General features: G+C 40.1%; 1 protein-coding gene across 6 annotated transcripts in view; it reads left to right on the top strand.

Annotated features, from left to right (window-relative positions):
- Nucleotides 1-17380, top strand: part of pip5k1ca (phosphatidylinositol-4-phosphate 5-kinase, type I, gamma a) — a 63627-nt gene that overhangs the window by 9168 nt on the left and 37079 nt on the right. For all 6 annotated transcript variants that reach the window (XM_088077904.1, XM_088077903.1, XM_042482431.2 and 3 more), the window contains exons 2-3: nucleotides 15870-15901; nucleotides 16754-16840. In XM_088077904.1, the coding sequence (XP_087934030.1) occupies nucleotides 15870-15901; nucleotides 16754-16840 (119 nt within the window). The remainder of the gene's footprint in view (nucleotides 1-15869; nucleotides 15902-16753; nucleotides 16841-17380) is intronic.

Below are 17380 nucleotides of genomic sequence, written 5' to 3' on the forward strand. Positions count from 1 at the left end.
CACTGCACCTGCTGCTCTGCTGCTTCGTCTGTGCCCAGAGTACAGTCTGTGCTGCGAGAGTGTAATTCAATCAAAAACTGAACTGTATATATATATATATTCCAACAGTGCTCCAACAGGAAGGAGGAGTTTTTGACTTTTGTCTACACTCAGCCCTAGATGTCACACTACATCTGCAGGTGTATGTTTGTGTATATCGCTCTGTAAAGATATGAGCAACAGTTCCCCTCACTGTTGTGCAACTGTTTTCCCTCTGTAGTTCGAGCAGATTACCCTCTACTGAGTCACTAGTGGCAGAGGATGCTGCTCTCAGCAATAACGGGAGTCACAGGCTGATTACCAACCTGTTTGTTTGTATGATCCGCTCCCATGACTTTAGTCAGTCTCCTCTCCCCTCCTCTCCTCTCCTCTCGCCGTAAAAGGATATTTTTTCTCTCTGCTTTGACTGCATTTTGAGGATCAGTGAGGATCACTAAGCTTGGTTCTGATCTGGGAGCTCAGTAATGAAAAAAACATACTGAAATTGCATAAGAGTTTGAGCACTTGTGTGTGTTTGTGTGTGATTTTGCCAAGAGGACTGAGCTGTTTTTAGCTTCGCCCAGAGAACAGGGTGCTGCTACTGAACCCTGCCAGTTTCTTCACGAGCAGCAAAACCTCCCTGAGGGAGTATAGGACGCACACACTCTTGACATATCAATCCAATACAACATCCCCACCAGCCTTGTGTCCAGGAGAAATGTCCACTGACGTTGTGAATGTTACTACTCTCCCCCTGATGTGTATTTGTACTGACTCATGTTGACTCACACCGTGGGCAGGCATCACATTCCCACAAACACACAGGTAGACGTCTGCAGCTGACAGTCAGGAATTGCTGCAGTATTGACATCTGCAGGTGTGTGCACGTGTTTGTGTCCCCATAGCGTGTGTAAAAACATGCTACTATCACTGTGTGGTGCTCCTAATATTCTGCGGCTGAGCAGCTAGACACCTCAATAAAGTCGCCTTTTTTTTTTTTTTTTTTTTTACATCTCCTCACTTTGAATTTCCATTTCAAAGTCTGCTGAGCTTTCAGGCCTCTCCAAGGTAAAATTACACTTTCATACCCACCTGTTCCATTAGTGGGATCCACAGTGTGAAATGAAGATGTAGCTGTCGCAGCCTTTCCTGAACGGAGGAGAGATTTAGGCCAGAGTTATTAGCTGCTGTCAGTTATTGCCTAGCCAGTCATTTCAGCCACTTCTCGTTGTCACTTTGAATGCTAAATTGATTGATTTCGGTGGTGGAGGCAGAAGGTAGATGCAGAGCACTGGCAGGTGTGGCATTTTAATGATGTTTTCATTTTTATCAGAAGATATTTGTTTTAACTGCAGAGAAATGTGGAAAATGTGCCTGTTTATATAACAAATATAGAGCCATTACCTGCAGGGCTGTCCTGAATCCCAGTTTTTGGGCATCAGCGCTTCAGTAAGAAATATTTGCGATTAAACAAAACTTCTATGAGGGGAGGTAAAGAGACAAAGACATCAGTCGATGCAAAAAACATAACATGACATTTAAACACTTTGTTAGTGTGCAGGTCGCACATTAGCCATAATAGCTAAAAAAAAGGACATTTTTTAAGATGGCTAAGCCATTTCTTATAGTTTTCACATGATTTGCCAAGCTCTTGATGGATTTGCAACATATCAGTTTCCTTTGGCATATCTGACTCTCGACTTTTGGGGGTCATTTTCACAGTTAATCTTTTAAACGTCTTCCTAGCGCTGTCACGGTTTCAGTCATGCTCGTGGCTGATGTTAGATAAGTTGGAGTCACTAGACCATCTGTAAGTTTAAATGTCTTTATGTGAGAATAACAAAAAAGTAATTAAAATTGATGCATCAATGTTTCTCACAAAATAAGAATTCATGTGTGACAGTAGTCAGCAAACTTTCCTTTATCTCGTGTGTCCTTTCTATAACTGGTTGTTTTTGTGGGTCCACGAACTCATCATGAGGTCTTTTTTCCTTTAACAGCTGTTTGAGAAGTTTGAGTCAGGGGGTGGATATTTGACCTGTTGATCCAGTCAGAGCTGATCAGATCAATGGATGAGAGGAGCAGCAAACTTTTAGGCCCAGTGAAATTAACAGTTAAGTTCTGCTTTCACTGCGCCTGACATTCCTCTGCTCTGTTTGCTCTGCTCTCAGAGAGTGTGGTCCAATCAATAATCAAACAGTATATATGTACCAACAGCACTCCTAAAGAATGGTCCATCTCCAAATAATCAAATCAGTACATGGCAGCATATGTTTTAATCGTGGTGGACCACCACAAATAAATGTGTAAGAAACCCTGATGCATAATGAATAATGTTGGATAACTATTCAAGGGTTTTGATTTAAAAACCGAACATTCGAATACACGTTTTGACGTCAATTACGATGGCAATAATTAAAACTTCAATGCATTCAGATCAGCCATAATTCTCAGCAATCATCAGTCATCACTGTGATATCACCCATTGGTTTGTGTGCTACTGTTTTTAGACCTCAAATTTGGAATTTTGGCTGTTGCCATCTTGGTTATTTTGGACTTAGAAGTTAATGTATTTGGAGTGAGAGGGTGCAGGCGATACCCATTGCTATGCCTCTATATCCTGATTGTCAGCTTCCCGGGGTAGTAGTCAGTCTATCTCAAAGTAGCTGCGTCCTAAATCAAACCCTCTTTTATTGTCTGTTTCACTCTAACTGGAACCATAATTTACAAATTGAACATCTTGCTGAACTGAGGAAGACTTGAGACAATCGATTGAGACCATAAAGTTCTCAGGCCAACGTTGATTGATGTAATAAATCAAGTTAGAAGTACAGTCATTTTCTCCTTCACTTCTATACAAACTGACTTTTTTTGCAAACTGTGGAGCCGCCCCCTGCTAGCCAGTACAAACTATGCAGGCTTAAGGCACTTTCACATTGGCTTGACTTTGCTGAAGTTACATTCACTTATTTTATCCAGTCTATGTTTTTTTCTTAATGCACAAGCAGAGCAGAGAAACTAGCAACCCAGAAAAACAGACAGACAGTCTCTTGACTTCCACCTGTCCTTGCACTGGTACCATTTTAGCCTGATAATCCAGACAGTTAGTCTAGTAGCCTGGAGAGAATGGGATTGGGATTAGTGATAGTAAAGTAATAGTGGCCGTGATTTGGCTGGATTTGCATCCAGGTTTCTGTCTGCTTGTGTCTCTGGGTGACCCAGTCAAGCTGGCTCACTGGGGTTGTTTCCAGGTCTGAGACGACGGAAAAGGCCTGATCTGAAAATGATAGGTGCTGGCCTGTTTTGGATTGTGGCATGTTTTTGTTACAGCTCTGCAAATGTTTGTTGACTTAAGAAGCTAAGTGGTGCTTGCCCTGTTTTTATCAGATTACAAGGAATGTAAAATCAGTACTGTTGCTGTTTTTCCCATCATTCAACTCGTATGCAATGACAGGCTGTGTTAGCTAGCTATTAACTAACTTATATTTCTTTGTCTGTTTTGTTTTTTGTCCATTATCTTCTCTCTTTTGCTCAGAAGTGGTGAATTTACAGCTTACAGCAACTTAAAAAGACACAGTCTCTCTGCTTTTGTTTGATATCCAGCCTCAGCATTTGCGATCTGTTGTTAGCATCATTAACTTGTTGACTATATTGATATAAATGCCACTGTCACAATGAAGGTCCTCCTGAGCCTGTACAAACTGTTAAACTTTGCACAGCCCTAATGAAAATAATCTTAAGTTTCGACTCGGCAGCAGTTAGCCTGTATGCAGACAGTGATGTGCATTGCTCATCATCTGGCTTCAAGCTAAATGCCTCAAAAGGATGTTCTTTTGAGTCAGAAGAGGGCAGGAAGCTTTTTATTAAGCCCCTATTGCTCGCCATTGATCGTAATGGATGACTTGGCATAGTGAAAAACTGTCCTCCCCAGCTGCTGCTTCCTCCACACATTCACTGTATTGTACAAAGAGTATGATACGCACTGACAGCAGAGGACAGAGCAGCTTGCCTCTCAATGCACACGGCTTTTCAGAGGACCGCTGAGGGGAAATGCATTTCAGGGAGAAGGTTGCGCTTGAGTGCCGACACCACCACACCAGTTTAAGATGCGTTAATGTATTTAGAGTTCAACCATACTTTATGCTGTAGTTTCTAAGTAGCTGACATTACTGTGTGTTTGTGTGTGTATCTCTGTCTGTGTCTGTTACTGTGTGTTTGCCTCTGTGTGTGTTTACATGCAGCAGCAGTTAGGATAAGCTGTAAGGATATTATTCAGCCAGAGTGCCGTAATTGCGAGGAACGCTTAAAGCCTCTTTGAAAGGCTTAGCATTAGGAAGTTGATGACTCCCTAATTATTAGTGTCGCCTTCCAAGTAGCCCCGCACTGATCGAGAAGGAACGGTCACTTGAGAGGAATTATTGGAACAATTAGATGCGCACACAGATATCTACATCATCACGATTAGGAGTCACTGGGTTTGTTTACATTAGTGCCGGGCTTTTGGAGTATCCTTTTAATGTGTTGGTGCATCCTTTCATCATGTCCTAGTTACACAAACACAGAGAGGCTCTTTTGCTGGTTAGGTTGGGCTGGATTACTCTGAATAACACCAGGATCCTGTGACATATAAACAAAAATCTGCACAGGTGTGCCTTTGAATTGAAGGTTTCACAATATGCTTACTGGCATTTTTACCAAAAGTTTGATGAAAAAGTCAATAATTGTAAGCATTCTTTTATAAGTCCCTTAAGGGGAAATTCAGTTTTTTACCATGGTGGTGTTTTACAGATAACCTACACACGCCTGAAAAAACATGCACAAACAGGACTTATACACATGCATTATTGGAGGGATGTCAGATGAACTGATGCCTCTTCAGCTACCAGTCTGCACTCTGTTTTTGGTCTGTATGGGACTTGAACCAGCCACCTTCTGGTCCGCAAGCCCAGTCCCCACAGACTGAGCCACTGCCACCCGAGTAGCTTCTGTTTTTACACAAGCAGACGTGTAAAAATGAAAATTTGTGGTGTGATCGGTAGTAAGGTGCGCTAACTTTCTTCTCAAGTCTCTGATGGTTTCCTGGCAATCTCATTGCCGCAAAATGCAAAATGTGTTAGTTAGTAAACTTTAGGGTTACAACAGATTGTCTGTCCTCCTAGCTACTGTGGTATGTCCCACACCGTTGGCCCTTGTTGGTCTTTGTCTGCTTTTTTCAGCTGATTCAGCATGTTGAATCGGTGGCGGAGCTCGTTAGTGAGAGAAATCAGTGTGATGGCAGTTCAGGTCAGTGCACGAGAAGACAAACTTTAAGTTACGAAAGCAAACAAATGACATAAGTCAAAAGGACTTAAGATTGAAACAAACTTGTTATAAAAGGTGAGATCATGTTTATAGCCATTAACATTTTCACCGGAAAAGGTTAATAATTTTTTGTGCTGTTGTTCACTCCGGCGCGGTTAATGACCTTTGTTCTTTTAACTTTTTAACTGGCTAACTAGTGTCGTGAATCTGTCCTGTCGGTCTTTCTTTTTTTAAATGGTTCAGTTCATCAAGGCCGATTTGGTGTTTCCGGGCCTTAAGAGTTCGTTATACACAGGTTTTGTTACTTCAGACAGAGCCAGTCAGCTTTTTTCCCCATGTTCAATCTTTATGCTAAGCTAAGATCATCATTTCCCGAATCTAACTTCATATTTACTTTAATAACGTTAAAGTTATATTGTTCCTCTTAAAACATGCCAAGAAAGTGATGAAGCACATCTTACAAAATGTTGAATGAATCCTTTAAAAAGTATAAAATTTAATGTTAAACTCCAAGTTTTACTTGTTGCTTTTCCCGTAATAAGATAGAAACATTTTGACATAGTGTTAAAATGCATAAAAGCAACAAAAAACATTCACTCTCACATGAGATGTCAAGGTGTCTGAAAATAAAGAGAAACAGACAACAGAGAGTTATCAGAAGCCTGGAGGTCATTATACATGTGTGCCAAGTAAACATCATATCCGCACTGATAAGACTCGTAACACCAGTGTGCATCCACACGTACTCAGAAAGACCTCTTTACTTCCTCCGTTTCTTTCCACTCTGGGCCGCAGACAGACGATGAGGACCACACTGGTTGACTGGTGGCCTCATGGAAAAATCCACAGCCTGCTGGCTGGCTACTGAGATCAAGAGCTCAAGGGTGGAATGGCCTGATGACACTGATTTAGGATCAGTTTGCCTTCCCTCAGTTTAAACAGCAGCCATCACTGTTGCATAACTCTCCTGTGTGAAGTGAACTAGGCTGAGGTTAACCATGAATTAACATATTCTAAAAAAAAGGAGGTCCTCCGGGCGGCTCCGTACAGCCGAACTTCAGCAGTATCCCGCACAAAAGACAACAAAAAACTCCTCCAACACGCCTCTCATTCTCACGCTGTTGTCAGAGATAATATTACAAACCCACAGCATTGTGTACCAGGCAAAACACTGACACAAGAGCTGACTGCATTTTACTCCACTTTGTATTGAGTAGGGTGCCCTGTTAATTTCCCTGCTCTTTAAAATTTGACATTGTTATGGATTTTGGTTTTCTGTAGGTCAGGTCAGATGCACTGTGACATGACAAGCTTTATTGTGGCATGAAAAATTAACACCCAATTGATAGCAGAGCCATCACTCAGCCTCTGTTAAGATAACAAGCAATCATCTCAAAGACGGCCTCTTACTTAGCTCATCCTCTGGGATTTCCAGTATTGATCCCATCAGGCTCGGACATCGCTGTCAGTGGCACATCAGTGCTTCCTACTGTACAGTATGTGATGTTAACGATTAGGTGACTCAGATGCTCTAAGCCATCATATAAGATTGCTGGTTTTTTTTTTGGTTAATGTAGTTTAATAACAGAACGTTAATATTGAATGGGTCAGAGTACAGTCTGTCTGCATGTGTATCTGTAAATTGTATTTTATACTGTGTTTTGGTGTAGCTGTGCTAATGCCCTATTTAACAGCAGCATGAAAGGACATGTGGATGGCAGCATCTGTCTGTTGATTCCAGCCTCACGTGCGTTACTCATAAAAATGCTGGTTGACCTCAATTGGGGCACCATGGAAACAAGAGAGAGAAAAAGTGCGTGTGCACACAAGGCAAGGCAAATTTATTTATATGGCACATTTTATACCCAAAGTGCAATACAAATGGGTGAAGTCAGAGTTCATGGTAGGCCAGTCACAGGGCATGCCCTAAACAGCTGTAGAAATAGTAATTTTAATTCACTTTCAGATTTATTTATAAGGTGCAATATCAGAAATCACAATTAGCCTCAGAGATCTTTGCAACATACAACATCACACGAGTGTGTTTGGGAATATAAACACAAGTCCAGAGCAGATATTTTTATACATCTGCTTACTAACCTTTGGGCAGTTACTTACTGTTCAAGTCCAGGACACAGATTGTAACACAGGTTCTTATAACAGCTCAGTGTCACAGCAAAGTGACACTGTCATGTTAAGGTTTTAATGAAAATGGACCATGAAAAGAGAGCAGAATCCTGAGATGCCTTGTGATCTATACGTTTTTTTAAGAGTAGACCTTCAAGGATCTGCACTATCCTGCACATCGCAAAACATGTTTGGACAAGAAGTGGTTTCAAGTGTGTGTTTTTAAATGACTGTGTTAGTGTTGAAGAGAATGAACTTCATATGACAGGGTGTTATTTGGGGCCTATACACTTGAGAAGAAAGCAGAGCACCATATGTTTGTGTGGAAGCAGATCACAACGTGCAGATTATTGTTTACATTACTTTCATATCCATAAGCAGTGACCACTTTATCACACAAGGGTTTTTTTCCTGGGTTAGGGTTAGTTTTGATTAGTTTTTCAGAGAACCTCTCAGTTTTGCACGTTAGCGTCAAGGGGTAAAGTGTCCCAATTCTTGTTGGGATAAAGAGGGAGGGTTACATGGCCCTCCAAACCTCCAGTTGTGAGAAATCATTGGTGACATGGCTGCACAAGCAACAAAAGTATACAGAAATGTATTTTCTTCATTAATAAAGATTTAAAAATGATCATAACCATCTTATTATCTTAGTTCAATTTATCATAGTCCATTTGTGCATAATAGGCATCACAAGGGAGAATTGCCAGCTCTGTCTTGATGTCTCGGTAGCTAACTAGATGACGTTGTTATCACTGATTTGTGTATGACAGTCCCGCATTTTAAAACATTTCCATGTCACATTCCCGCTTTTACACTGGTTACTGCTCTAATATCTGCACAGACTGATAGGGAAGGAGCACAGATAACTAACATTAGCCTACAAAGCACCGTTTGCCAGTGGTCTGGTAATGAAGCAGTGTTGATTTGATGACTTGTTTGATTAATTTATAGCATCAAACTTAAGTTGTGAAGTTGCAAGCATTAATGCTTTTCTATCTCTCTCAGATAAATGTCATTGTGATATCACACTATTGCCGTTAATGCGTCTGTTTGCGTAAATGCCATAGACAAACACTAATGACTCATCATGGTCTTGAAGCGTTGTCCCATTTTTTAGGGGAAGATTTCAAACACTACCACTTGACTGGGCCTGTATTTACTGATCTGTTCAGCTGCGTGTTTAAAAGTATAAAGACAGTCTGATACAGCTGTTTTTGGCATTAATATTGTTTATTTTGCACCTGCCACTTTAATTTTATGTGTGGTATTGGAATCAAAAATCTCCTGGCTATTTTTAACTTCAAATGCTTACGCTGTGGTGACAGTTTTAATGAACTGATGAAGCTCTGTTAAGCAGATGTTCAGGTTTTGGTATGATTCAGTGGTTTAGCAGCGAGGTGTATGAATGGTCTTCTGTGAAGTGGCAACAAGTAGGAATTAAACTGTGACACATGAACAGCTCAGATGACGGCTGATCATGTGACCATATATCCTGCATCAAATGCAAGGTTTGTGTGTGAAAATGATATAAATAGGCTTGTGTTTTGCTTCACCTCTCATGGCTGCTCATAGACCACTCTTTTACAGGTGTGAGAGTGGGCCATTAAAACCAGCACATAGCAGTCCGGCTAGGCAACAGTCTCAGCTAGAAGCTATTTATTTGTACGGGTCTATTTGTTGTTCCATCCCCTCAAGGACGCCACAGACTGCTGCTGCAGCATGATGGTGGAGTAGGACCTATTTTTCCTCGTTTCTTCATTCGAAGCCTCTTTACATTGTCAAGGATGAAATCACTTGGGTACCTGTTAACGGTAAATGGAGAGATGTTATCTCTGATATGTTATCACATCCGGCTGCTGCGCTGCTAGGTAAAGGTACGTTTCTGAAGATGTTTTTCACACAGTTTTTACAGGGAAATCATCATGATATATGGTAAAAAAAAAAGCCCTATATATTTATAAATGAACTCTAGTATACTTTCTCTATAATATCATTCTTTCCCTTCAATATTCAAATACTAAAATGAGTTCTTTTGGCAGTCCGTACCTTATGAAACCCCACTTTTCTATCTCATCATGTCAACATTCCTCTGCAATATTCTCTCATCTTCTTTATGCCTCTATTTCTGTAATGTTATTGCTCTAGCGCTGTAGAAAAAGCAGCGGGACATCATGGTTTTGTCACTTGCAGCCGCAATTGGTTGCTTGTAATCATAATGTAATTACATTTCAGTCTGGCACAATCATACATGGCGAAAATTTAAATGCAGTTCTGCGTGGCCCGTATTTTAGTGTTCAAACACGTCTCTTCTTTCATCTCTGTTCTGCTGTAATTTAATTTGTAGTAATGGTGTTCGTGTCTGTGTTTCACTTCACACAGCTGGGCACAGGGATAATAGATGAATATTTGAATGAGGTGTTAATCCACAGAGGTCACATAAAGGTCTGCTGTGTGCTTTTTATTAGTTTAAAAGACAGCAAAATGCATTGGAAATATTGCAAGAAATCAAAACAGCAGCGTATTTGTGTTGTTTTAAGGGGACTTATTATGCTTTTCCTTGTTTTCTGTCTAATATAACATGTTAAAATGTCTTTTGTTCATAGTAAAGTTGGCCAAAGTTTCATCCCTGTTCGAGTTGAGCAGAGATTTTTTGATATGGTCTGCAGGCACACTCGATGTTTAGTTCTCCCTCATTTTTGATCATATTCCTGCTGGAACATGTCCTGTTGTGAAATTTTTGGTTTAGAAGCTTTTATTGATGACTGTAAAAAGTGTTGCTTCACTCTCTTATAGTCGTTCTGTAGAGGCAAGTACACAGCTACATGTAGCAACATGCTAACATTAGGGAAACCTATACAGTTACAGTCATTTTCCTGCAATTACAGTGACATAGACGTGACTGAACAGATGCAGAAGACCCAGAAACCTTACTCTCAGGTTTTGTTCTACAACATAAAATACTGTATTTACAACAGTAAATACTAAGAATTATAATGAATAATCGACGAACGTGAAATTTAACCGATAATTCGATAGGCTGTGAAATGCCGTCAAAATACTGTTGATGCAATGTGTTGCTGTGAGCTTTAATTGAGGAAAAAAACATTTGCAAAGTTTCATGTTTTTACAAATAACAATTAATCATTTGCTAATTTTATGGATGAATTGATTGAAGAAAGTGCTTAAATTTGCAACCCTAGTAAATACTTCACTAGTGAACTCTGAAGCTTTTACATGTCTTGTAAAAAGGCAGTTGCTAACAAGTTACTGAAAGATACTACAGAACGTCAGTAAGATGAGCCGTGCTGAACCGAGCCGGACACGGATTTACAGCCTCGTAGTGTTGGCGACATGAAGGCAGTGTAGTTGGCTTATAGCCTAACATTAGCTTTTTACTTTGGCGACAGCATTAAGGCTTCAATAATCCTGAAGTTGGTCTTCATTTGTGAAGATTATCCTGCTTAACAAAATGTGCAAGTATCATAAATGTTTGTTAATTACAGAGTTTATTTTCTGCAACGATCCAAAATCCAACTGAAAAATCCCACAGGCTTTTTGACGAGGGAACCAAGGCGCTGTAGCTTCCAGGTTGGCCTTCAGAAAAATGTCGTCCCTGGGGTACTCTATAATACAGAATTTTGGAAGCATGGTGGTTTCGAGTGCTCTGTTTCAAGTGAGATTAACTGAACACAAAGGCAGCCATCTAACTGTACTGTACTGTGGGTACAAATCAGTCTGTGTTTCTGGTTAAACTGTCACAATAGTGGTCCGCTCAGAGACGAGCAGGGGGGTGATAAAGCGCGTGCTTGGACACACACAGTCTTACACATTCACTGCACATACACTGTTTCTTAAAACCTGTAGTCTTAGCTAGCAGCCACACACTCACACCCCCTCACACATACCTCCGTATGCATACACACTCTTGAGGGCAGTCTTAACAGGTGCAGGCATGCGTAAAGGAAGAGCTGTGGCTGCAGTAAGATACATGATATACACACAAATACGTGTACACACAGGGAGCAGGCATTTGGAAATGACATGGGGGATGTGAAAAAAACACACTCAGCCAGCCAATCCCATGCATCCGCACAGTTTGACCGAGGGACACACATAAATAAATAGTATGGGATGGTAAAGAGCAGTAGAGCCTCCTTTTTAATTTTCTGCATTGCAAACATTCCTTCACCAGCAGGTTTTTCTTTTTTTTTTCTCAGATTTTTTTCCCCTGGATGTTCCAGCTTGGGAGCGTTGCCGGGTTTTGCATTGGCACGCTTTGGCTTGCTCATCCCAGTGCAAATGTGTGCGTGTGTGATAGAGCGAGATAGATAGAGACTCAGAGCAGGAGGAGGGGTGGCAAACAGGCTATTCTGTGGCTCAGTCACATGGGCGTCCACGAGAGGCAGGCAGACAGGCGCACGGAGAGAGAAGAGAGGCTGGCTATCAATTCAGCTGCAAACACAAGAGTCAAGCTGTGAAGATGCTATCCCACTCCTGACTGACACTGGGTTATAGAGGTTAGCTGCCAGTGCCTCAGCTGGTGAGGCAGACTGATTCATTTTGTACTGGTTAGACGCTGAAGCCTCCAAAGATTGCAGCCGTGTTTCATTTTCCGTCATCCTTATTTAGCCTGTCCTGAATTGTGACTCGTTTTCAGCAGACATTTTGATGTGACATAGTTGAAGAATCACAAGTGAAATTAATCTTATAATTGTCACATTTTTTTTTTTTTTTGATTGTTAAAATTGCTTTGATTTTTTTGTTGTTTTGAGTTTTTGTTTTGCACACATACATGAAATGAAAAATGAGAAATGTGTCGGGTGGGGTCAAAAATTCACAGGCTTAGAAATCATTGTGAAAAAACTTAAAAAAGGAAAATAATGAAATTAAAAAAATTGAAAAACCCAAGCAAACAGAATTTATGAAAATGCAGCAGAAAATAAATGACAACAAGAGGCGCAAAAAATGAGCAGAAAAACTAAGTAATAAATAAACAATCCAATAAAAACAAGGGAATACATGAGAAACAGTGCAGTAAAAAGAAGAATAGAAGCTCCAGCACATCCGGAGAAACGGTGGCTCGACGATTTTTTACGCGTCGTGTGTGTTTGTCAGCAGAAATAGACAGTTAAAATGGTGTTTTGATGATTATTTTGACTCTAGATCACCTTTTACTGCAGTTTAAAAGTCTCTGTCACAGAGATGAGGAAATACAAGATTACAAGAAATACAAGAATACAAGATGTCTTCCTGTCTTCTTCTGTTTCAAAATAAAAACCCTCTGACAACGTCTCTGTGGACAGAATCCCATCAGTTGCTGACACAAGGCATTTTATTTTGAAACATTTGCAGGACAGTGTTGTTAGCAGTGCAGCAGCTTGCACAATTTCATAAATGAGTGAAATTTGTGCTTATAAATGTGGAAATACAGAACTCATAGCAGCAGTCAGCGACGCAGCAGCGACGTTACAAAAACGCATATGTGAACAACACAAGCATGACACACGCTGCAGTCCGGCGAGGCTGCTGTCACGCACTGCTGATGCGTGCTGTGTGAAGGTGAATGATTGAGACGAATTACTGAGTCTTGACATTGTTTTTTTTAGGAAATCCTGCATAGTATATTTCTTATACACCACTCAGTTTCTGTATCAAACCTCATTTCCTGACAGGCTTCTGTCAGGTGAGGGATGACAGCTTGTAGAAAGCTACTGGTTGCATGGCAACAAGTGGCACTCACGAGTGTTGATGACGTTCTGTCTTCAGTTCGAGTGCTGTTTGCTAAAATTAGCGATTTTAATTGGTAACTTGCAAGTGCACTTTTCCCATGCGGCCCTTAATCAAATTCTGGCTCCCTGAATTGGCACTCTGTCATCATAACTATGATCACCCCCTGTTTTAGTTAATTGAAACATTGTTAGTTACAGATGTATACAGAGTCCATGAAGACTCATTACTGTTCTGCCGTTCACACACACACACACACACACACACACACACACACACACACACACACACACACACACACACACACACACAGAAAATCAGTTTCTCATACAGTCAGTTGTCAGAAGCAGCGAAGCTCCCAGTTTGAACCAATCAAAGCCATTTGACTCTGTGCTAAAACATAATTTTTATAACCTCACAAACAACCTTCATAAGAGGTCTAACAAGTTTTGCAGGAAAAAATGAAAATACTTTGGTAAATTGGTGAATTGTATTTGAAATTAAGCATGTATACTTACACGTTACAGTAGCTGCACCAACTTTTTGAGGCCTGTTTTTTTTAGCAGACATTTTAAGCTAGAGTAGGAAAAACAAAGTAAATAGTAGTGAAAATAATAAAAATTAATGGTGGGTAAAGGTTTAAGGATCCTGCGTTTTGTGCCTGCAGGCTCACTGTCGCACTGTTACATCCGAGTGTCCCAGTAAGACGTAACAGAGCCATCATCACATTGTCTGTAACACCTGTGCTTTTCCTCGTATGAGAAGTCAAAATGTCTCCTGTGAAAAAAAGGCATATTATGTAGTTGTAAGTCTAGTCTACAGCAGCAGTGAGATATGAAATCTGTTAAACCAAACGATTGAAATGTCATAAACAATAACACATCTATTAAGAAGAAGTGAAAGAAAAATGACAAGTAAACACAAAAAAACTGGTGCTCTGTCAAACTGTCGGCTTAATTCGGGATATTTTATCTCACAGTACTGATATTTGTATCATCATTTATTTATTCACAACAGTCAGACTGTTGTAGACATATCTGCAGTTTATAAATTCCACCATCTGGGCGTCTGACTGTGATATTGGATGTGAAGATAACAGAGAGAATTAATCTGCCTCACTCGTATTATCTGAAGCCCTCTTTCCTCCTCTCTCTCTGTCTCTTTCCACTCTTTCATTTGCTCATTTTTTGTTCTCTCTTTCCTGCCTTCCTGGGTATTGTCTCCATTTTTATGCAGAGCTTCTATAATTATGCATCTATTTCAGGCCTTCCTGGTAAAAACAGTCCTCTGATTGCTGCCTACATCCTGCTATTAGACTAAAAATGATCACATAACAGATGTAAGACTGATGTGCTTATGAGATTTGGTAGACAGCCATTTGTAATGTGTGATGTTTGCATTTGTTGGTCTCTTGATGAAACAAGTTTCACTTTAGATAATATTAGGTTTGTAAAGAGGGAGAGCATTTAGCTTACTACCATTTCAACAAAGTCATTATTATTGCACCTATTTATCGGCCAAACATTGGTATTGGCTGATATTTGTCTTGTCGACTGTCATCGTCTGAAATGACATACCAATGGCTGTGGCAGATGTTTTTCTGTTGTGTCACATACATTTTACATTAAAAGTGGGGCTTGAAAATAACGGTGTCCCATCATTTTGGGGATGTTGGAAAACGTGATTATGATGAACAGAGATCTCCCCAGGGACACAGTTGGGACAGAGGACGACATAAACTCAGTATAGACAAGTCAGGGGAAAAAAATGCTATTGTTTCCCTGATAATGCTACTTTGTGAAAAACAAATCTGCACGGACATCAGGAGGAGAGCAAGTTAATGTTAGCTGTTAGCAGCCGGTGGCCAAAATTAACAGTTCACAGAGGTTGCACTGAGTTATATTATGATGCGTTCAAGCTCTATTAGGTAAAACTAAGTATTGAGAGAAGGTAAATAATGCCATTATCATGATGTGTTCAATGTAATCTTGTAAAATGTCGTGTTTGGTCTGAAACTTGAATAAATATAGTTGTTTCTAAGAGAAATTTGTTAATATAATAATTTGCCTACATTGCGGCAGGACCCAGTAACAAATGATCATGTAGTCACGTGATAGACAGGTAAAAGCTGAATGAATAACAAAACATAATGACAAAAAAGAAACATGACAAAGGATGACTCTCATGTATGAAAAAATTGACAGAAAGATTCTCATTTTATTTTGAATGCATATCGGCTCCAAATATCGGTTATCTAAGTACTAATAATCGGTTATCGGTATCAGCCCTGAAAAGCCAGTATCTGTCGACTGCTAACATACTGCGTGTTACAGTCGATTAAATTTTTTTATTTTCAAATCCCGTGCTGCCATCCATGTTTTCTGCACTTACATTACATGTGTAGAGCTGTCACCGTGGCTAAAAATGCATTACACCTCATGTTCAGAGCAAAGGGCTTCAAAAAGGACTCTGTTCCCTTGTAGCTGACGTTACTGTTTCCTGCTCTTCCTCTAGCTGACAGGCCCCTACTTGTGTTTGACACTGTTATTACATAATGTTGGACTGCCGTGTCCACCCTTTGGCATTCGTCTTTGTCACGGAGAAAACTAATGATGCTGAGTAATGGAGCCTCCCCGTCTCAGAGCGACTAACACAGTCATCTCTGTCTGTCTCCTTTTTCTGTCTCTCTCTCTCAGATGCTGCTGCAAGGAAAGCCTTCATCACAGAGGTGAGCTGCCATCTGTCCCTGTGATCATCCGCTTCTCTTTTCACTTCTTTTTTTTGATCCTCCGCATCAATAACAGCCACTTTTTTGGTTAAAGCCAGACGCTAATGAAACCGTTTCCCCACAACGGTTTGAAGTGAGCATCTCAGGCAATTTATATTTGGGTCAACTGATATTTGGGGCAATTAATATTTGCTGGACCGTATTTTCATCGCTTGGTGCATGAACACTGGCACAAAAATCAACAGACTACAAAGTACCAGAAAGTATTTAAATATCGCTTTAGTATTCTTTGTCTTTGCTAGACAATTTGGCTCACGTTATGCTAATCCTCCTAATTTATAAAATCCTCCATCTGGCACTGCAGCTACTCTATTGTACGTTAAAGCAATCATTACAAGTGTTTCACAGTTTGTTTAGTTTGAGTCCACTGAGGACATTTAATTCTACTTTTAAACCAAAAAAACATGCATTGAACATTATTGACAACAGGAAATATTTACGTTGGATGTCTGGATTTAAGATTTCAAATATCCACTTCAGCTTCTTCCATTAAAACAGCCTCTAAATCAGATTAGGTTACACACTGTGCTGACAGACCTCATGCTACGCACAGTTTGAGTTAGACTGATGAAGTTCCACTGATTAAAAGATCCTTAAACAGAGGAACCAAAGTGCATGTTGCTTCAAAATGAACCCCTGTTCTGCTCAGTTCATCACATCAAAGCTTGAATTCGCTCTCATGCATGAATACCGTGTCACTCCCCACTTTTTCATGTTTAAATAATCAGTGTTAATGAACAGGTGCAAATCCACCTGTCCCCATAATAAGAGTCTCTGTCTTTGTCTCACCAGATGCCCTCATCCTCAGGCCAGCCTGGTCAGGGAAAGAAGATTGGCCACAGAGGGGTGGATGCATCAGGAGAAACTACTTACAAGAAGGTACCGTTATGTATTCTCTGGTTTGCATAAAAAAAATTACAAAAACATGTACTTGATTTTATTGCATTTTAAAAGCACTAAATGGTAAAAGGAAATGATGAATGTATTTTAAAATGCTCTGCTTCAGCTCATTAATAGCATCGGTTACTGACTGTGAGGGTTAACCCTAGGGACTGTTTGGTGCATTTTATGCGCTTTTAATTCTTCATTTTTTGACGATTTTCGCTGTGTTCATGCATATGACATACATTTTGGCAAGATTGTGTATTTTTGTTTATACTTTGAATTTCCAGCTCAGCTCCTACACTAAGTCTAAAATACACTGTGTAGACAAAATTGTTACATTCATACTGTTACGTGCAAAAAATGCGCCATGCAAACTGCAGTTTTTGATCCCACAACCATCAAAGCATAATGGCATAGCATTGCATTGTCTTATTTCTGGGTGTCATTTTGGGCGTTTGCCTTTGAATTTGTAATTTTTGCTATTTTCCACCTGTGATTTGTCTGTCATTTTTTACCATATTTTGTATATTGAGA

The sequence above is a fragment of the Plectropomus leopardus genome, chromosome 5 (genome assembly GCF_026936395.1).
Source record: "Plectropomus leopardus strain MGB_pleo_1.0 chromosome 5, ASM2693639v1, whole genome shotgun sequence".
Classification (NCBI taxonomy): Eukaryota; Metazoa; Chordata; class Actinopteri; order Perciformes; family Serranidae; genus Plectropomus; species Plectropomus leopardus.